This window comes from Pseudophryne corroboree, chromosome 5 (genome assembly GCF_028390025.1).
Source record: "Pseudophryne corroboree isolate aPseCor3 chromosome 5, aPseCor3.hap2, whole genome shotgun sequence".
Classification (NCBI taxonomy): Eukaryota; Metazoa; Chordata; class Amphibia; order Anura; family Myobatrachidae; genus Pseudophryne; species Pseudophryne corroboree.
The window spans coordinates 847,022,523-847,046,126 of NC_086448.1; the positions used below are offsets into that span (position 1 = coordinate 847,022,523).

A 23,604-nucleotide genomic window follows, 5' to 3' on the forward strand; every position below is an offset into this window, starting at 1 on the left:
CTCTGACATCTTTCTCCTACGTACCTGGTGAGGAAGTCATGGCCCTCATCTGTCCTCCCCCCCCCACCACCACCACCTCCCCACTTGATCCTATCCCCTCCCGCCTCCTACGCTACCTCTCTCTCTCTGCCTGTTCCCATCTTGCCCACCTCCTGAGTCTCTCCCTCTGATCAGATACTGTCCCCTCTGCCTTCAAGCATGCACTCATCTCTCCTATTCTTGAAAGTCCTACCCTTGATCCAAACCCTCTCTCCAACTACCGACCCATCTCTCTCCTTCCTTTTGCCTCCAAACTCCTTGAGCGTATTGACTATAACCACATTACTTTCTATCCTCTCACTCACTTCTTGACCCTTTCCAGTCTGGCTTCCGTCCTCTCCACTACACTGTAACTACCCCACGAAAGTCTGCAATGACCTCCATGCTGCTAAATCTAAGGGCCACTTCTCTCTACTTATTCTACTTGACCTCTCTGCTGCTTTTGACACAGTGGACCACCCTCTCCATCTGCAAATGCTTCACTCTCTTGGTCTGTGTGATACTGCCCTCTCCTGGCTGTCCTCCTACCTCTCTGACCGTTCCTTCTCTGTCTCTCTCATGACTCCACCTCCCCCTCACTTCCACTAACTGTAGGTGTACCCCAAGGCTCTGTTCTTGGTCCTCTTCTCTCTCTATACGTCCTCACTAGGACAGCTCATTAGTTCTTATGATTTCCAGTATCATCTCTATGCTGATGACACTCAAATCTACCTCTCCTCCCCTGACCTCTCCCCCGCTCTCCTCACTCGTATCTCCAACTGTCACTCTGCTATCTCTTCCTGGATGTACCAGCGCTTTCTTACACTCAACATGTCTAAGACCGAGCTGATCATCTTCCCTCCCTCCCGCTTAACCTCACCTCCTACAATCTCATTATCTATTGATGGCACTACTATCACCTCGGTTTACGGTCATTAGGTCGACAAGACTTAGGTCGACAGTCATTAGGTCGACCACTGTTGGTCGACATGCATTAGGTCAACATGGTCACTAGGTCGACACGGTCATTAGGTCAACATGAACAAGGTCGACATGAGTTTTTAAATTTTATTTTTTTTGCATTTTTTGAACTTTTTCATACTTTACGATCCACGTGGACTACAATTGGGAAGGTAACCTGTGCCGAGCGCAGCGGTAACGGAGCAAGACACCTTGCCTGAAGCATGGCGAGCAAAGCGAGGGACACGGTGCACTAATTAGGGTTTCCGGACACATTACGAAGAAAACGGCACCGAACAAAGTTAGAAAACTCATGTCGACCTTTTTCCATGTCAACCTTGTTCCTGTCGACCTACTGACCCTTTCAACCTAATGCATGTTGACCAATAGTGGTCGACCTAATGACTATCGACCTAAGTCTTGTCGACCTAATGACCCATACCCATCTCCTCAAGCCCCCAAGTGCGCTGTCTTGGAGTAATCCTTGACTCCTCCCTCTCCTTCAAACCACACATTCAGCACCTCTCACAAACCTGCCGTTTTCATCTAAAAAACATTTCCAGGATCAGACCCATTCTGACCCAGGATGCTACTAAGACTCTTATCCACTCACTGGTCATCTCCAGACTGGACTACTGTAATCTCCTCCTAACTGGTCTCCCTGACACATACCTCTCTCCACTCCAATCTATACTCAATGCTGCTGCCCAACTCATCTTCCTCACCAAACGCACTACGTCCACCTCTCCTCTCCTACAAGACCCTCACTGGCTTCCTGACACATACCTCTCTCCACTCCAACCTATTTTCAATGCTGCTGCCCGGCTCATCTTCCTCACCAAACGCCCTACGTCCACCTCTCCTCTCCTACAAGACCCTCACTGGCTTCCCTTCCCTTTCACAATCCAATTCAAGCTTCTCACACTCACTTACAAAGCCCTCACCCACTCATCTCCCATCTACATCTCTGACCTTATCTCCCTTTACACTCCCACCCGTTCTCTTCACTCTGCTAATGCACTCCGACTCTCCTGCCTACGGATTACTTCCTCCCACTCCTACCTCCAAGATTTCTCACGTGCTGCTCCCTTTCTCTGGAATTCCCTACCTCTCCCCCTCAGACTCTCCTCCTCTCTACAGAACTTCAAACGGGCTCTCAAGACCCACTTCTTTGCCAAACCCAGCCACATCTCATCCTAACCTTCTGTTCTATGCTTTCTATGTACCCCATCTCTGTCACCCCTGTCTGTGTGCCCCTCCACGTTACAATGAACATTTTCACAAGAAGAGCCCTCTTCCCACATGTGCTATTCCGTCCCTTACTTAACCTTTTTTATTCAATACTCCCTTCAACGGCACCAAATCCCTCGGTTTTCTGCCATCCTGTAGCTATGTGTATATACCCTGTACTTGTCCTACATCGTGTTTTCTTGTTTTGCTTATTTGTTTATATACTCTGTAATTGGGCGCTGCGGAACCCTTTTGGCGCTATATTAATAAACGATAATAATAATGAAGCGTCCTAGTTTCTGAATACGCCCCCTCCCATCCTCAGCCGCTCACCTCTGCGAGGACATTGTCCAGGACAGGCATTGTCCCTGACAGAAGGCCACCTCCACATCTTCCAGATAGCAGCTGCCCTTGGTGATGTTCCGGAGTTCTCTGTGGAGACTGCACACCGGTGAGCGGTCATCTGTAGACACATTCTCAGTGTAAATTCTCAGTTTGGTCGCACTAGGCTCAAGCCCCGCTCTGTCATTATGTAATTCCAGCCAATGCGTATTATACTGGGCCTGTGCCGCCGGTGTGATTGGCAGAAGTGTGACGTAATCCAGGGGGCACCAGGTGGCATCATTATACTCTATTTCATTGTAGGTCCTGGCTTACAGGTAAATCTGATATACAATGGAGTTCTGTACCCTAAATAGTCCTGCAGCTAGACAATATTGGTGACTATGTTCCTAATATTCCTTCATTATCAAATACAAGGCTTATGCCCTGTCACACACACAATAAAAACATCAGGGATTGGCTGGTGCGCTGTGATGTAACATTAAACGCTACTAATTTATCTACACATTTTCTATATAAAGCACCAGGATGCTATAGGGGGGCAATTACTTTCCACATAAGGAAGTGTGTCCCAGCGTCACTAACCCCCTTTCTGGCAATAGCATTCCCATTCAATCTGCATTATTGGGGATATAGTCATCCAGTTGACATGGTTAGGCTGCGGGAGGGGAGGTTAGGGTTACACTGCAGGAGGGGAGGTTAGGGTTAGGCTGCAGGAGGGGAGGTTAGGGTTACACTGCAGGAGGGGAGATTAGGGTTAGGCTGCAGGAGGGGAGGTTAGGGTTACACTGCAGGAGGGGAGGTTAGGGTTAGGCTGCAGGAGGGGAGGTTAGGGTTAGGCTGCGGGAGGGGACGTTAGGTTTACACTGCAGAAGGGGAGGTTAGGGTTAGGCTGCAGGAGGGGAAGGTTAGGGTTAGGCTGCGGAAGGGGACGTTAGGGTTAGGCTGTGGGAGGGGAGGGTTAGGGTGAGACTGTGGGAGGGGAGGGTTAGGGTTAGGCTGCGGGAGGGGTAGGGTAAGGCTGTGGGAGGGGAGAGGTTAGGGTTAGGCTGTGGGAGGGGAGGATTAGGGTGAGACTGTGGGAGAGGAGGGTTAGGCTGCGGGAGGGGAGGGTTAGGCTGCGGGAGGGGAGGTTAGGGTTAGGCTGCGGAGGGGAGGTTAGGGTTAGGCTGCAGGAAGGGAGGTTAGGGTTAGGCTGCAGAAGGGGAGAGGTTAGGTTTAGGCTGCAGGAGGGGAGAGGTTAGGTTTAGGCTGCGGGAGGGGAGAGGTTAGGGTTAGGCTGTGGGAGGGGAGAGGTTAGGTTTAGGCTGCGGGAGGGGAGAGGTTAGGGTTAGGCTGCGGGAGGGGAGAAGTTAGGGTTAGGCTGCGGGAGGGTAGGTTAGGGTTACACTGCAGGAGGGGAGGTTAGGGTTAGGCTGTGGGAGGGGAGAGGTTAGGGTTAGGCTGCGGGAGGGGAGGTTAGGGTCAGGCTGCGGGAGGGGAGAGGTTAGAGTTAGGCTGCGGGAGGGGAGGTTAGGGTTAGGCTGCGGGAGGGGAGAGGTTAGGGTTAAGCTGCAGGAGGGGGAGGGTTAGGGTTAGGCTGCGGGAGGGGAAGGTTAGGGTTAGGCTGCGGGAGGGGAGAGGTTAGGGTTAGGCTGTGGGAGGGGAGAGGTTAGGGTTAGGCTGCAGGAGGGGGAGGGTTAGGGTTAGGCTGCGGGAGGGGAAGGTTAGGGTTAGGCTGCGGGAGGGGAAGGTTAGGGTTAGGCTGCGGGAGGGGAGAGGTTAGGGTTAGGCTGCGGGAGGGGAAGGTTAGGGTTAGGCTGCAGGAGGGTTAGGGTTAGGCTGCGGGAGGGGGAGGGTTAGGGTTAGGCTGCGGAAGGGGGAGGGTTAGGGTTAGGCTGCGGGAGCGGAGGTTAGGCTGCGGGAGGGGAGGTTAGGGTTAGGCTGCGGGAGGGGAGGTTAGGGTTAGGCTGCGGGAGGGAAGAGGTTAGACACCTTGCAGAGGGTTATGCTACAGTAAGGGTGGGTTATTGCTAGACACTAGGGTGAGGACAGGGTTAGGCTGTGTGAGGGGAGGTTAGAGATAGAATAGAGGGCAACCGCCCCGGTGACTGATGTGACCTCACCCCTAGAATAGAGGGCAGCCTCCTCGGTGACTGATGTGACCTCACCCCTAGAATAGAGGGCAGCCTCCCCAGTGACTGACGTGACCTCACCCCTAGAATAGAGGGCAGCCTCCTCGGTGACTGACGTGACCTCACCCCTAGAATAGAGGGCAGCCTCCTCGGTGACTGATGTGACCTCATCCCTAGAATAGAGGGCAGCCTCCCCAGTGACTGAGGTGACCTCACCCCTAGAATAGAGGGCAGCCTCCCAGTGACTGATGTGACCTCACCCCTAGAATAGAGGGCAGCCTCCTCGGTGACTGATGTGACCTCATCCCTAGAATAGAGGGCAGCCTCCTCGGTGACTGAGGTGACCTCCCCCTAGAATAGAGGGCAGCCTCCCAGTGACTGAGGTGACCTCCCCCTAGAATAGAGGGCAGCCTCCCCGGTGACTGATGTGACCTCACCCCTAGAATAGAGGGCAGCCTCCCCGGTGACTGACGTGACCTCCCCCTAGAATAGAGGGCAGCCTCCCCGGTGACTGATGTGACCTCACCCCTAGAATAGAGGGCAGCCTCCCCGGTGACTGAGGTGACCTCCCCCTAGAATAGAGGGCAGCCCCCCCAGTGACTGAGGTGACCTCACCCCTAGAATAGAGGGCAGCCTCCCCAGTGACTGATGTGACCTCACCCCTAGAATAGAGGGCAGCCTCCCCGGTGACTGATGTGACCTCACCCCTAGAATAGAGGGCAGCCTCCCCAGTGACTGATGTGACCTCACCCCTAGAATAGAGGGCAGCCTCCTCGGTGACTGATGTGACCTCATCCCTAGAATAGAGGGCAGCCTCCCCAGTGACTGAGGTGACCTCACCCCTAGAATAGAGGGCAGCCTCCCCAGTGACTGATGTGACCTCACCCCTAGAATAGAGGGCAGCCTCCTCGGTGACTGATGTGACCTCCCCCTAGAATAGAGGGCAGCCTCCCCAGTGACTGAGGTGACCTCCCCCTTGAATAGAGGGCAGCCTCCACAGTGACTGATGTGACCTCACCCCTAGAATAGAGGGCAGCCTCCCCAGTGACTGAGGTGACCTCACCCCTAGAATAGAGGGTAGCCTCCCCAGTGACTGATGTGACCTCACCCCTAGAATAGAGGGCAGCCTCCTCGGTGACTGATGTGACCTCCCCCTAGAATAGAGGGCAGCCTCCCCAGTGACTGAGGTGACCTCCCCCTAGAATAGAGGGCAGCCTCCCCGGTGACTGATGTGACCTCACCCCTAGAATAGAGGGCAGCCTCCCCGGTGACTGACGTGACCTCACCCCTAGAATAGAGGGCAGCCTCCCCGGTGACTGATGTGACCTCACCCCTAGAATAGAGGGCAGCCTCCCCGGTGACTGACGTGACCTCACCCCTAGAATAGAGGGCAGCCTCCCCAGTGACTGAGGTGACCTCCCCCTAGAATAGAGGGCAGCCTCCCCAGTGACTGAGGTGACCTCCCCCTAGAATAGAGGGCAGCCTCCCCGGTGACTGATGTGACCTCACCCCTAGAATAGAGGGCAGCCTCCCCGGTGACTGACGTGACCTCACCCCTAGAATAGAGGGCAGCCTCCCCGGTGACTGACGTGACCTCCCCCTAGAATAGAGGGCAGCCTCCCCGGTGACTGATGTGACCTCACCCCTAGAATAGAGGGCAGCCTCCCCGGTGACTGACGTGACCTCACCCCTAGAATAGAGGTCGGCCCCAGTGACTGAGGTGACCTCACCCCTAGAACAGAGGTCGGCCTCATAGTGACAAGTAGATATGCCCCAGCATTTAGCACACATTATACCTCGTATCTCTTTCCGGCAAACAGGACAACATTCTTCCGGCTCCTGAACCTTTACCTCGCCCTGCAGGAGACAGGAAGTTATTACACATGTTCCTACCCCAGGTATTATTACTAGAAGGAGACCCGTGTCTGGTACTACTCTGGTACCAGTCATTATTCTAGTATCTGGTTATTACCCCAGTATCAGTGTGATGTATGTTACGGAGTCAGTGTCATGTATGTTACATGTTATTATGTGAGTGTGATGTATGTTATATGTTATTATGGCACTGTAATGTATGTTACATGTTATTATGGCACTGTGATGTATGTTACATGTTATTATGTCAGTGTGATGTATGTTACATGTTATAATGTCAGTGTGATGCATGTTACATGTTATTATGGCACTATAATGCATGTTACATGTTATTATGTCAGTGTGATGTATGTTACATGTTATTATGTCAGTGTGACGTATGTTACATGTTATTATGTCAGTGTGAAGCATGTTACATGTTATTATGGCACTATAATGCATGTTACATGTTATTATGTCAGTGTGATGTATGTTACATGTTATTATGTCAGTGTGATGTATGTTACATGTTATTATGGCACTATAATGCATGTTACATGTTATGTCAGTGTTAAGCATGTTACATGTTATTATGGCACTATAATGCATGTTACATGTTATTATGTCAGTGTGATGTATGTTATATGTCATTATGTCAGTGTGATGCATGTTACATGTTATTATGGCACTGTGATGTATGTGACATGTTATGGCACTGTGATGCATGTTACATGTTATTATGTCAGTGTGATGTGACATGTTATTATGGCACTGTGATGCATGTTACATGTTATTATGTCAGTGTGATGCATGTTACAAGTTATTATGTCAATGTGATGCATGTTACATGTTACTATGGCACTGTGATGTATGTGACATGTTATTATGGCACTGTGATGTATGTCAAATGTTATTATGTCAGTGTGATGCATGCTACATGTTAAAATGTCAGTGTGATGCATGTTACATGTTATTATGTCAGTGTGATGTATGTTACATGTTATGATGGCACTGTAATGTATGTTACATGTTATTATGTCAGTGTGATGTATGTTACATGTTATTATGGCACTGTGATGTATGTTACATGTTATTATGTCAGTGTGATGCATGTTACATGTTATTATGTCAGTGTGATGCATGTTACAAGTTATTATGTCAATGTGATGCATGTGACATGTTATTATGGCACTGTGATGTGACATGTTATTATGGCACTGTGATGTATGTTACGTGTGATGCATGTTACAAGTTATAATGTCAGTGTGATGCATGTTACAAGTTATAATGTCAGTGTGATGCATGTTACATGTTGTTATGTCAGTGTGATTTATGTTACATGTTATTATAGCACTGTAATGTATGTTACATGTTATGTCAGTGTGATGTACGTTACATGTTTTTATGGCACTGTGATGTATGTTACATGTTATTATGGCACTGTAATGTATGTTACATGTTATTATGTCAGTGTGATGCATGTTACATGTTATCATGGCACTGTGATGCATGTTACATGTTATTATGTCAGTGTGATGTATGTTACATGTTAATATGTCAGTGTGATGTATGTTACATGTTATTATGTCACTGTTATGTATGTTACATGTTATTATGGCACTGTGATGCACGTTACAAAGTCAGTGTGATGTATGTTACATGTTATTATGGCACTGTGATGTATGTTACATGTTATTATGGCACTGTGATGCATGTTACAAAGTCAGTGTGATGTATGTTACATGTTATTATGGTACTGTGATGTATGTTACATGTTATTATGGCACTGTGATGCATGTTACAAAGTCAGTGTGATGTATGTTACATGTTATTATGGCACTGTGATGTATGTTACATGTTATTATGGCACTGTGATGTATGTTACATGTTATTATGGCACTGTGATGCATGTTACAAAGTCAGTGTGATGTATGTTACATGTTATTATGGCACTGTGATGTATGTTACATGTTATTATGGCACTGTGATGCATGTTACAAAGTCAGTGTGATGTATGTTACATGTTATTATGGTACTGTGATGTATGTTACATGTTATTATGGCACTGTGATGCATGTTACAAAGTCAGTGTGATGTATGTTACATGTTATTATGGCACTGTGATATACAGTATAGAACGTGTTTTTACCCCAGTACTGAGACGGATTAACAAAAAGGTAACTGGGGTTATCACACATAGCTACATCACCAGCACAGCGGGCACTGTGGCATACAGTATGTGACCTGGGGTCTTTGTGTGGCACAATGTGCCCTGGGGGACACTGCAGTGTGTATAACGTGTGGTGCTGGGAGTAATAGCATCACCAGTATTTCTTACTGATAATCTTACTGCTAGGGGCCCCCACAAACCTTAAACCAACTTGGCCTCAGCATCAGGGCGAGATATGTAACCCGTTATTACCCCAGTATCAATGTGATATATGTAACGTTATTACCCCAGTATCGGTGCGATATGTGTAACTCATTATTACCCCAGTATCATTGTGATGTATGTAACATGTCATTACCCCAGTATCAGTGTGATATATATAATACGTTATTACCCCAGTATCAGTGTGATACATGTAACGTGTTATTACCCCAGTATCCGTGTGATATATGTAACCTGTTATTACCCCAGTATCAGTGTGATATATGTAACCTGTTATTACCCCAGTATCAGTGTGATATGTGAAACGTGTTATTTCCCAAGTATCAGTGTGATATATGTAATCTGTTATTACCCCAGTATCAGTGTGATATATGTAACATGTTATTACCCAGTATCAGTGTGATATATGTAACCTGTTATTACCCCAGTATCAGTGTGATATATGTAACCTGTTATTACCCCAGTATCAGTGTGATATATGTAACACATTATTACCAGAGTATCAGTGCGATATATGTAACACATTATTACCCCAGTATCAGTCTGATATATGTAGCATATTATTGTGTCAGTGTGATATATGTAACCTATTACCCCAGTATCAGTGTGATATATGTAACCTGTTATTACCCCAGTATCAGTGTGATATATGTAACACATTATTACCAGAGTATCAGTGCGATATATGTAACACGTTATTACCCCAGTATCAGTCTGATATATGTAACGTGTCATTACCCCAGTATCAGTGTGATATATGTAACCTGTTATTACCCCAGTATCAGTGATATATGTAACACATTATTACCCCAGTATCAGTGTGATATATGTAACGTGTCATTACCCCAGTATCAGTGTGATATATGTAACACGTTATTACCCCAGTATCAGTGTGATATATGTAACGTGTCATTACCCCAGTATCAGTGTGATATATGTAACCCGTTATTACCCCAGTATCAGTGTGATATATGTAACACATTATTACCCCAGTATCAGTGTGATATATGTAACCTTTTACCCCAGTATCAGTGTGATATATGTAACCCGTTATTACCCCAGTATCAGTGCGATATATATAACGTGTCATTACCCCAGTATCAGTGTGATATATGTAACCTGTTATTACCCCAGTATCAGTGTGATATATGTAACCTGTTATTACCCCAGTATCAGTGTGATCAGTGTGATGTGTAACCTGTTATTACCCCAGTATCAGTGTGATATATGTAACGTGTCATTACCCCAGTATCAGTGTGATATATGTAACGTCATTACACCAGTTTCAGTGTGATATATGTAACGTGTCATTACCCCAGTATCAGTGTGATATATGTAACCTGTTATTACCCCAGTATCAGTGTGATATATGTAACGTGTCATTACCCCAGTATCAGTGTGATATATGTAACCTATTACCCCAGTATCAGTGTGATATATGTAACACATTATTACCCCAGTATCTGTGTGATATATGTAACATGTTATTACCCAGTATCAGTGTGATATATGTAACGTGTCATTACCCCAGTATCAGTGTGATATATGTAATGTGTCAATACCCCAGTATCAGTGTGATATATGTAACACATTATTACCCCAGTATCAGTGCGATATATATAACGTGTCATTACCCCAGTATCAGTGTGATATATGTAACCTGTTATTACCCCAGTATCAGTGTGATATATGTAACCTGTTATTACCCCAGTATCAGTGTGATCAGTGTGATGTGTAACCTGTTATTACCCCAGTATCAGTGTGATATATGTAACGTGTCATTACTCCAGTATCAGTGTGATATATGTAACGTCATTACACCAGTTTCAGTGTGATATATGTAACGTGTCATTACCACCAGTATCAGTGTGATATATGTAACCTGTTATTACCCCAGTATCAGTGTGATATATGTAACGTGTCATTACCCCAGTATCAGTGTGATATATGTAACCTATTACCCCAGTATCAGTGTGATATATGTAACACATTATTACCCCAGTATCTGTGTGATATATGTAACATGTTATTACCCAGTATCAGTGTGATATATGTAACGTGTCATTACCCCAGTATCAGTGTGATATATGTAATGTGTCAATACCCCAGTATCAGTGTGATATATGTAACACATTACCCCAGTATCAGTGTGATATATGTAACCTGTTATTACCCAGTATCAGTGTGATATATGTAACGTGTCATTACCCCAGTATCACTGTGATATATGTAACCTGTTATTACCCAGTATCAGTGTGATATATGTAACGTGTTATTACCCAGTATCAGTGTGATATATGTAACGTGTCATTACCCCAGTAGCATTGTGATATATGTAACGTGTTATTACCCCAGTATCAGTGTGATATATGTAACATGTTATCAGTGTGATATATGTAACCTATTACCCAGTATCAGTGTGATATATGTAACGTGTCATTACCCCAGTATCAGTGTGATATATGTAACATGTTATTACCCCAGTATCAGTGTGATATATGTAACCTGTTATTACCCAGTATCAGTGTGATATATGTAACGTATTATTACCCAGTATCAGTGTGATATATGTAACGTGTCATTACCCCAGTATCAGTGTGATATATGTAACGTGTTATTACCTCAGTATCAGTGTGATATATGTAACACATAATTACCCCAGTATCAGTGTGATATATGTAACGTGTCAGTATCAGTGTGATATATGTAACACGTAATTACCCCAGTATCAGTGTGATATATGTAACCTGTTATTACCCAGTATCAGTGTGATATATGTAACGTATTATTACCCAGTATCAGTGTGATATATGTAACGTGTCATTACCCCAGTATCATTGTGATATATGTAACGTGTTATTACCCCAGTATCAGTGTGATATATGTAACATGTTATCAGTGTGATATATGTAACCTGTTATTACCCAGTATCAGTGTGATATATGTAACGTGTCATTACCCCAGTATCAGTGTGATATATGTAACATGTTATTACCCCAGTATCAGTGTGATATATGTAACCTGTTATTACCCAGTATCAGTGTGATATATGTAACGTGTCAGTATCAGTGAGATATATGTAACGCGTTATTACCCCAGTATCAGTGTGATATATGTAACGTGTCAGTATCAGTGAGATATATGTAACGTGTTATTACCCCAGTATCAGTGTGATATATGTAACGTGTTATTACCCCAGTATCAGTGTGATATATGTAACACATAATTACCCCAGTATCAGTGTGATATATGTAACGTGTCAGTATCAGTGTGATATATATAACACGTAATTACCCCAGTATCAGTGTGATATATGTAACGTGTCAGTATCAGTGAGATATATGTAGCATATTATTGTGTCAGTGTGATATATGTAACATATCCCATGTATTTGGCACGTACCTCTACACAATACATCGGGGGGCACCTGGCAGCGCAGACCCCTATGCCATTCACACAGCGACACGTGTTACATCCGTCCTGCCAATCTGCGCCAGGCTGTACAATACAGATCTCAGTGTTACACAGATGCCACAAGTAATAAATGATCAATAAGATTTACAGTCCATCAGGTGTTACACTAACAGTGGGGTGACCAGCCTATGATGGGGATTCTGGGGGTACAGAGACCCCATCCATAGGGGTAACCTGCGGACCATGATCCAGGTTACAGTGTCCCGTCCTATCCCCTAATGTGGGTCCCACATGGTAATAAGCGTCAGTGTCAAATGTGTGCGACTAACGGGCTCAGTGTCCCTATTTCTCCGTCCTCCCTTCAGTGTGACTGTCAGCGGCCGATACATAAACGCTGTTTCTGGTTGTGATGTCACACCGCAATCCTGCCGGCAGTAACAATTCAATAACACAACAGCACGGGCCGTCATTCAGGTGTGCGTGGAGCCGCCATTGCTGTATCTTACATGGAAGCAGCGACAGCACCAATATGGTAATGCAGCAGGACGCGTCACTGCTGCGTTACTGGTCTGAGCTGCATCCTAAGGCGCATTATCAGATCGTCTCCAAAACCATCAGCCGGCGGCATGACCATGCACGGATGGTGTAGTGGCTAGCATTACCGCCTCACAGCACTGAGGTCATGGGTTCAGTTCCCACCATGGCCCTAACTGTGTGGAGTTTGTATGTTCTCCCCGTACTTGCGTGGGTTTTCCCCGGGTACTCCGGTTTCCTCCCACAATCCAAATATATACTGGTAGGTGAATTGGCTCCCAACAAAATTATCCCTAGTGTGAATGTGCGTGTACATGTGATGGGGAATAGAGTGTAAGCTCACTGGGGCAGGGACTGATGTGACTGGCCTAATATTCTCTGTACAGCGCTGCGGAATATGTGTGCGCTATATAAATAACTGGTAATACATAAATAATAAATAAATGGACTCGCAGAAGCCGGCCACCACAGGAGCTGCCAAGAGGCCAGGAAATCTCCGTCCTAGGGTGGAGATCCCGGCCACCTCCCTCCCCCTAAACGCCGGCAACACGCCGCCCACTGCATTTTCTTTCCTGCCGGCTGCCGTTTGGAGAAACTGAGGCCATCGCCGCTACCGCCACTCGGCATCAGAATGTCAATCAGTGACACTGCAGAACGGGTCCGGTGCATGTGGAACGTACCGAACACTGGCCGTAACTTCAACTACATGTGAATGAGGGCACTGTGCGGGGGGGAGGGGGGGGGGGGAGAATATATAGCCACAGGTTCCACAGGAGAACAATGGGATATGATGGAGCGACAGGTGCGTCATGGTGGGATTCCTGTGGAAACCTGTGGACATAGGAGAAATACCGTTATCAACGGTAAGTTCTTACCATAACGTATATTTCTTCGGCAGGGTCCACAGGTTATCCACAGGATAGCAATGGGATTTCCCAAAGCAATTTAGTGGTGGGGACGCTCCTGATTGGACAGGAGAACCTTATGCCCGAATTCAGCGTCTCGAGAGGCAAACGTATCCAAGGCATAATGTCTAATGAATGTGTTAATGGAAGACCATGTGGCTGCCTTACATATCTGTTCTGCTGAAGCACTATGTTATGCTGTCCATGAAGGACCTACCTTACGTGTAGAGTGAGCAGAGACATTATCCAGAATAGGGAGATCAGCCTGAGAATATGCTTCTGAAATCGTCATCCAAAGCCATCTTGCCAGTGTCTGCTTATCAGCAGGCCATCCTCTCTTGTGAAATCCGTAGAGAATGAAGAGAGAATCTGTCTTTCTGATGGCACTGGTACAATCCATGTAGATCCTTAATGCCCGGACTACGTCCAACGATGCATCTCCCAAAGAAAGTCCCGGTACCTGAAAAGCCGGGACTACAATTACTTCATTAAGGTGGAATTAAGACACCACCTTCGGAAGATACCCAGACCTAGTTCTGAGAACTGCTCTATCTGGATAAATAAATCAGAAAAGGAGAAAAACATGACAGTGCTCCTAAATCTGATACTCTTCTAGCTGATGCCATAGTCAGTAGAAAGTGTACTTTAGCTGTCAACCATTTCAGATCCACTTTATTAAGTGGTTCAAATGGAGCAACCTGAAGGGCTTTCAGGACTAAATTTAAGTCCCAAGGCACTGTAGGCAGAACAAACGGAGGTTGAATGCGCAGCATTCCCTGGAAGAAAGTACGCACATCCTGTAAATTGGCAATTTTCTTTTGGAACCATACAGTCAATGCTCATATTTACACTCTCAAGGAAGCCACCTTCAAACCTTTATCCATTCCCACCTGAAGGAAATCTAAGACCCTAGAAATTTGGAAAGATTTCGGGTACATATTTCTTTCACTGCACCAATGAATATAGGTTTGCCATATTCGGTGATAAATGCGAGCTGAGGAAGGTTTCCTTGCTCTGAGCATACTTTGAATTACCTGTTGTGAGAATCCTCTTGACTTCAGGATAGAGGTTTCAAGAGCCACGCCGTCAAAGACAGCCGATCCAGATGCCCGTGATAACAAGGACCCTTCATCAGTAGATCTGGACGTTGAGGGAGCAGAAGTGGAGCATCAATCGACATCCTCTGCAGATCTGTGTACCAATGCCTTCTGGGCCAAGCCGGAGCTATTAGAATCACGGCATCCTTTTGCTTCTTTTAGCTTCCTCACCACCCTGGGTAACAGGGAGATTGGAGGAAACAGATACGCCAGATGAAAATCTAATTTCACTGACAGGGCGTCTACAAAGATCGCTCTGGGAACCTTTGTTCTTGACCCATATGCGGGTACTTTATTGTTCAGACGGGACGCCAATGAGATCTATCTCTGGCAACCCCCACTTGTCTACTAGAATCTGGAAGACTTCTGGGTGTAATGCCCATTCGCTTGCCTGAATGGCGTGTCGACTGAGAAAGTCCGCTTCCCAGTTTAGGACTCCCAGAACGAATACTGCCAACAATGCTGGAAGATGGAGTTCTGCCCACTTTAGTATGTGACTTACCTCCTTCATTGCTGTTTGACTGCGCGTTCCTCCCTGATGGTTGAGGTACGCTACTGCCGTAGCATTGTCCGAGCGGATCTGGACTGGTCTTCCTTGAAAAGTGTCCTTTGCCTGAAAAACTGCCATGTATATGGCCCGAAGCGCTAACAGATTTATTGGCAGGCGACTTTCTTCTGTGGTCCATTGTCCCTGGAACCATAATCTTCCGGACACTACTCCCCAGCCCTGGAGACTGGCATCTGTTGTCAGGATCTCCCAATCTGATATCCAAAAGGTTCTCCCTTTGTCTAGATGCGATGTCTGTAGCCACCAGGCTGATGACTTTCTTACCTTGTGTGAAAGTACCATAGTCTGTTTCTTTATTGTCTGATGTTCTCCATTCCATCTGGCCAGAATCAGACGCTGCCGAGGTCTTGAGTGGAATTGTACATACTCCACCATGTCGAATGTTGACACCATCAAACCCATCAGTCGCATAGCTGCGTGGATTGATATTGTTTGACTGTGTAACAACTCCTGAGTCCTTGACTGTACCTTGGCTATCTTGTCCAAAGGTAAAAATATTTTCTGCAGACTTGAATCCAGTACAGCCCCCAAGTGAGTCATCCGTTGTGACGGAACTAGAGACGATTTTGCCCAAGATCAATTCCTGTGATTGTGCTAGAATTAACAGGTCGTCGAGGTATGGAAACATTCTTATCCCCTGCTTGCAAAGATAAGCTGCCATAACCACCATGATTTTTGTAAACACTCTGAGTGCCGTGGCTAACCCAAACGGTAATGCCTGGAACTGAAAATGCTGCTGGAGGATAGCGAACCTGAGATAGCACTGATGGGACAGTGCTATAGGAACATGTAGGTAAGCATCCTGAATATCCAGGGATACTATATAATCCCCTGGTTCCATGGCTAAAACTATGGAGCGTAACGTCTCCATGTGAAACCGTGGGACCCAAATGTATTTGTTCAGAATTTTGAGATTGAGAATTGGCTGGAATGACCCATTTGACTCCTGAACCAAAAACAGTTTGGAGTAAAACCCCTGTCCCCATTGTGCTGGGAGTACTGGAATGACTACTCCTGACTGAAGCAATTTCTGAACTGCTTCTTGCAAAGCCCTGGCCTTCATCTCTACCCGAGACGGGCTGGTGCAGAAGTACCTTCGAGGAGGATGCTTCTTGAAGGGAAAAACATAACCCAGAGATACCACTTCCTGCACCCAGGCATCTGTTGTAGACTGCTGCCATATCTGTGCAAACTGAAGAAGTCGGCCCCTTACCATGGGGTCCCCCAGGAGGAGGCCCGCAATATCAAACTGATGGCTTATTCTCTGGTTTGGAGGCTGGCGTTCTGGTAGCCCATTGATTTTTTGCCTTAACACATTTATTATATTGGGGCTGCTTACGATCACTTTTTCCTTTTGCTTTTCCTTGTGACCCAAAGGGCTGAAAAGCGGGACCCCCACGTTTGGGGTTATATGTGGAAGGAAATTTTACCTTTTTGGAGTCTGCTTCTGACTCCAGAATATCTGTCAATTCTTTACCAAACAGAATGCTTCCAGTAAAAGGCAAAGATTCCAGAACCTTCTTAGATTCTAAATCAGCTTTCCATGTACGTAACCAAAGTGCTCTGCGAGCAGCTATTGTTGAAGCTGATGCCCTGGAGGCGATAGTACCCATATCTAATACTGCTTCTTCCAAGAATATTGCAGCCTGTTTTATGTGAGCTATATAGGATTCTTGCTCCCTTGAAGGTGCTGAAAGACCGTCTTCCAGTACGTCTATCCAGGCAGCCACTGCTTTTGCCATCCAAGCTGAAGCCATGGCTGGCCTTATGACTGCCCCAGACAGAGAAAATATGGTTTTCAGAAAACCATCCACTCTCCTATCCGTGACATCATCCAATGACGTTGATGGCAAAGGCAATATAGATTTTCGCACTAATCGGATGACATGCGTATCTACTTTGGGAGCCATTTCCCATTTTAAACAGTCCCCAGCTGGAAAAGGATAATTGGAATCCCATTTTTTGTGAATTCTATATTTTTTACTTGGTGTAGCCCAAGCCTCTTCCATGATTTCCGTAAGCTGGTCTGACCCTGGAAACTCAGTCTTACCTACTTTGGGCCGTTTAAATACAGATGCCTTGGCTTTTAACACAGGCTCTGCTGAATCCTCTAAGGATAGAATGGCCTTTACTGCTCTAATAAGCTCAGCTATATCCACTGAGCTGAGACCTTCTACTTGTTCCTCATATGCCGAAGTAGAGTATCTAGAGCTTTCATCGTCCGATGTATCATACTGTGTAGCCTGTGAAGTTGACGGTTTACTTACACTTGGTTTATCAGCTTGTCTCTTTGGAGAAGCTGGTGAGGGAAAAGGTATACCGTAGGTATGGAGCTGCATGTATGGGTTGGTAGTGTACCCCATTCCTGGTAGCGAAGCTGTGGGAATTACCCGTTCAGCTATACTGGACAAGGTCTGTGCAAACATCGCCCAAGGTGGATCTATCACAACCTGATGTTGAACAGGGATCTGCCTTGAAATCTGCTGAAAAGCAAAACAATTTGCACATAAACCATCCTGTACCAGATCCTGAGAGGATAATACAGTTTTGCAAGACAAACATGATATGAATGTTGGTGTTACTGTGAGTATACCCTCGTCACATTTGCTGCTCTTAGACATGATAAAGTACTTTAACAGTGAACTACACAATTTGTGACTGTAATCACTTTAACCTTCTAAAGTGATATCAATCTGACCCTACCCATGCACCAGCATTGAGGACCAGAAGAAGCAACTGACAAACATATAATAAAGTCAGCAATCACACTAGCAGTCAGTCACATGTTATATATTAGTCATATGAGCACATAATCAACTACAAACACATTGTAAAGTATGTAGGAGTACATATTACTGAATTCTGGGGGTAATTCCAAGTTGATCGCAGCAGGAAATTTTTTAGCAGTTGGGCAAAACCATGTGCACTGCAGGGGAGCAGATATAACATGTGCAGAGAGAGTTAGATTTGGGTGGGTTATTTTGTTTCTGTGCAGGGTAAATACTGGCTGCTTTATTTTTACACTGCAATTTAGATTGCAGATTGAACTCACCACACCCAAATCTAACTCTCTCTGCACATGTTATATCTGCCTCCCCTGCAGTGCACATGGTTTTGGCCAACTGCTAAAAAATGTCCTGCTGCGATCAACTTGGAATTACCCCCTCTGTTTTATACAGATCTTAAAGTATTCAGACGCAATGCGAAGAAAACCACAGTAATGTACACAGACTCATATGCAATAGGCACTTAAACTTAACTATTCATACTGACAAAGTAGATAGAAATTTAGTGCTGCATAACCCGTACTCAGTAGAGTGGGATACAGGGAGACTCACCTCACTTCCAAGATCGATCAATACGTTAGCGAACGCTGAGTGGACCAAGACGCTACTAGTGTACACTGCCGCTCCGGGCACTCTAAGTGGACACAGACGCACTGTGCATACAGACGCACCGGTCATACAGATGCCTGTACTGCGACCGGGTCTCCTCCCAGTAGCGCTTAGTGAACACAGACGCAGCGGCCTATGCTGCGTCAAAGACCCCTCGTCGTAGCGTCTGAGACGGAACTGAGGCAACGGTTCATGGCGGGAGACTCGCGGAAACTGGTCATGAACTGGGGGGAGGGGCGACCAGGAGAGCATTTGACTCCCCACCGCTGACATCAACCCTAGGGATCGCAGCCTCATACTAATCCTGGTGCCGTATGATCCCTAAGGCCTAGCGCTGGAGCACCCGTGGTGGCGGCGCCAGCTACTGTTTGGTAGTCTCCTCCTAATACAGTGCGGCTGTGTCCGTATTCCGCGACTAGGTGGAACCGATGTCTTACCTTCTCCCTGTGCTCCGGCCACAGCCTGGTAACGTCTGCTGGACCTGCTAGTATATCCGACACAGACGCCCGTCGAGACAGCACTTGTACCGTGGGTAAGCGTTGTTGCGACCCGGCGGAGAGTTGTTGGAGCGACTCTTTCCAATATGCGTGTAGGACGCTGTTAGGAAAGATGACTATAAAAATAAAATAAGAAAACTTAGGGCTGCGAAACACAGCAGCCCTGTGACCATGGTCCGGCTCCTGCCGCACCAAACAAAAAACTGATTTGCCTGAGTCAGTGGGCGGGGATATATGGACGAGCCCGTTGCATCCTGGGAGGACTGAAAACTTGTGATCGTTTGGTGCCAATCCGCTGTCGCTCCATCATATCCCAATGTTATCCTGTGGATAACCTGTGGACCCTGCCGGAGAAATATCTAATACTGCATTGTAAATAATAACATAACAGCAAGTGTGACCTGTGTCCTGTATAACACTACAGAATGTGTGTAGTACGTATAACAGAATGCAGTGCATCAGGCCCAAGATCTGGTTTTGCAGCCACAGGAAACGCGGATTACCGGACGCAGAGCGGCCTGGCATGTGGCAGTTAGCTGAGGGCGGTCGCTAGGATTTATGGCGACCGCGATTCCGGGTCAGGCAGCATTGGCGGTATCTCCCCAGCTTCTCCCTGTCTGATGCGTCATCTATGCAGAAAACAACGAACAACAAACCTCCTTGTGGGGTCTCTGGCGAATGCCAGACTGTTACTGAGTCAGGGGGGCCCACACCACAAACCCTGCACCCACCAAATTTTCTTTCCTGCCAGCTGCCATTATTATGGTGACCTATGGCTGTAATTCTGAAGAAATCACGGGAAATTTGGTCATATTTTTAGATAGTGCCGCTACTATGGCGTATGCACAGAAGACTTTGTCGCAGCGGTAGTATCCGTCCTCTAGTGCGCATGCACCAACGCTACATGTCAGGGGGGAGGGGCTCTCACAGATCTGCACACAGGCCCCTCCTGTCCTGAATTGCCTCGCTGGGAAGAATGGCAGAACCAGACCCAGGGTGCTACACCTAACATCACTTTGTAAGGGAGGTATGAGGCACTATATTTCAGGGGCATAAACAATGTATTACCCCACTACCCCCTGAATAATATCAGTACTAGGTAATTACACTGGTGATGTCGCTGTGTGGGTGCTGCTGCCAGTGTATCAGAGCTATGGGGAGAATGACGTCATTTCCCCTGTACGGTGTATGAATAACTACAGGCTGACAGACCTGACGTAGCGTCATCTTATCAGTGCATCCATACACCGTGTCATCTTATCAATGCCTCCATACACCTTGTCATCTTATCAATGCCTCCATACACCATGTCATCTTATCAGTGCCTCCATACACCGTGTCATCTTATCAATGCCTCCATACACCTTGTCATCTTATCAATGCCTCCATACACCGTGTCATCTTATCAGTGCCTCCATACACCGTGTCATCCTATCAGTGCCTCCATACACCATGTCATCTTATCAGTGCCTCCATACACCGTGTCATCTTATCAATGCCTCCATACACCGTGTAATCTTATCAATGCCTCCATACACCTTGTCATATTATCAATGCCTCCATACACCGTGTCATCTTATCAGTGCCTCCATACACCGTGTCATCTTATCAGTGCCTCCATACACCTTGTCATCTTATCAATGCCTCCATACACCGTGTCATCTTATCAATGCCTCCATACACCGTGTCATCTTATCCGTGCATCCATACACCGTGTCATCTTATCAATGCCTCCATACACCGTGTCATCTTATCAATGCCTCCATACACCATGTCATCTTATCAGTGCCTCCATACACCGTGTCATCTTATCAGTGCCTCCATACATCGTGTCATCTTGTCAGTGCCTCCATACACCGTGTCATCTTATCAATGCCTCCATACACTGCATTATCTTATCAATGCCTCCATACACCTTGTCATCTTATGTATGCCTCCATACACTGCATTATCTTATCAGTGCCTCCATACACTGCGTTATCTTATCAGTGCCTCCATACACTGCAGTATCTTATCAGTGCCTCCATACACTGCATTATCTAATCAATGCCTCTATACACTGCATTATCTTATCAATGCCTCCATACACTGTATTATATTATCAGTGCCTCCATACACTGTGTCATCTTATCAATGCCTCTATACACTGTATTATCTTAGCAGTGCCTCCTTACACTGCATTATCTTAAAAGTGCCTCCATACACTGTGTCATCTTATCAGTGCCTCCATACACTGCGTCATCTTATCAATGCCTCCATACACTGCGTCATCTTATCAATGCCTCCATACACTGCATTATCTTATCAATGCCTCCATACACTGCATTATCTTATCAGTGCCTCCATACACTGCATTATCTTATCTTATAAACATACCTGCCCTCAAACACTATTCCAGTGTTCTTGTCACATAAGATAATAGTGTATGGAGGCACTGATAAGTTCTTGTCTTACATGTATTAGAAAAATGAAACCTTCTAGGAAAATGTTTGGTTTTGTCGGAACCTTTTCAGTTTATTGGAAAAGCTGGATAAGGGCCCTGAAAGAGAGATAGGGCAAGTTCCAGACGTTGGGCCCAGTTCGGGTCTTTGGCCTCACAGAAGGCTAATCAGGGGTTTCAGCTGTGTAAGAGTGTTATAGGGCTGCTGGCCTGATCAGTGTGTGCAGACTGCCTGGGAGACTGGAGGATCTCTGAAGAGAGAAATACGCTTCTTTATGCAAGTGAGCCATACACTCACTGATTATTTCCAGACTGGATTACTGTAATCTCCTCCTAACTGGCCTCCCTGACAATTACCTCTCTCCACTCCAATCTATCCTCAATGCTGCTGCCCGGCTTATCTTCCTCACCAAACGCACTACGTCCACCTCTCCTCTCCTACAAGCCCTTCACTGGCTTCCCTTACCTTTCAGAATCCAATTCAAACTTCTCACTCTCACTTACAAAGCACTCACCCACTCCTCTCCCATCTACATCTCTGACCTTATCTCCCTTTACTCTCCCACCCGTCCTCTTCGCTCTGCTAATGCACGCCGGCTCTCCTGTCTTCTGATTACTTCCTCCCACTCCTATCTCCAAGATTTTGCACGTGCTGCTCCCTTCCTCTGGAATTCTTTACCTCTCCCCCTCAGACTCTCCACCTCTCTACAAAACCTCAAACGAGCTCTTAAGACCCATTTCTTTACCAAACCCAGCCAAATCTCATCCTAACCCTCTGTTCTACGCTCTCTATGTACCCCATCTGTGTCACCCCTGTCTGTCTACCCCTCCCCTTAGATTGTAAGCTCTCACGAGCAGGGCCCTCTTCCCTCATGTGTTTATCCTTTTCTTACTTTAATAATCCTCAACTGCCCAAATCAAGCAGTTTTTTGGCCACCTGGAACTTCTCTGTCATTTACTGGGGTAGTTATGCTTAGTTACCCTGTACTTGTCCTAAGTAGTCATCAACTGTAAGTCACCGTTTTCCTGTTTTGATTATGTGCATATGTACTCTGTAATTGGGTGCTGCGGAACCCTTGTGGCGCCATATAAATAAAGGATAATAATAATAATAAATACAGGGTTTACTGGAGAACTCTGTGTTTTTGTTTAGTGATAGTTAGGAACATCCTGTGTTTAGTTAGTGCCGGACAGGCAAGGTATTTTCTTTTGATGTTTGTTTTATTTTCTGCTTAATAAAACTGGTTGTGGCCAGTTGCACCACACACTGGACTTGTGTGATTCCTCAGCTGCTGCTTGATGCCATTTACCCCACAAAACGGCACCTTGTTCCCTTACAGTGTTACAACTTGGTAGAGAATGCGAGAATGCCGTTCTGCGCATAAGTAAAAGCAGCAGCTTTATGAGGCCTGCAGAAAACGGTGGTTTATGCAGATACAGCCCAGTGTGAAGTTGCTGAGACTCGCCCTGAGGATTTGATATATGTCCTGGGTGAAAGCAGCTACAAAGCCGCCTGAAAAATCTGTTGACACGGAGAAACTGCTCAAAGCCTTGCTGCAAGCTACAGCGGTTCAGTAGGAGGCCAACAGACAGCAGCAGGTGGCAATGGAGGAAAATAGGAGACAGCAGCAGGTGGCTATTGACAAACTTTACAGGCAACAGCGTCAGGATAGAGAGGCCTTAACAGAAGTGGTGCAGAGCCTTGCAGCCCAGATTGGAGATGTGGCCGTCAGTGCTCCGACCAGCTCTAGTTGCAGCTATCTATCGCCCTCCTGGGCAACCTAAACAACAATTTCTAGAAGATTTCTCTGCCTGGCTCCCACACTTCTTATCCTCTGACATCT

General features: G+C 46.2%; 1 protein-coding gene across 1 annotated transcript in view; it reads right to left on the minus strand.

Moving 5' to 3' along the window:
• LOC134929706 (SCO-spondin-like) overlaps window positions 1-23,604 on the minus strand; it is a 583,357-nt gene that overhangs the window by 2,592 nt on the left and 557,161 nt on the right. The window contains exons 104-106 of the mRNA XM_063925285.1: window positions 12,313-12,408; window positions 6,461-6,521; window positions 2,542-2,671 (exon numbers count right to left, since the gene is read on the minus strand). Coding sequence (XP_063781355.1) covers window positions 2,542-2,671; window positions 6,461-6,521; window positions 12,313-12,408 — 287 coding nt within the window. The remainder of the gene's footprint in view (window positions 1-2,541; window positions 2,672-6,460; window positions 6,522-12,312; window positions 12,409-23,604) is intronic.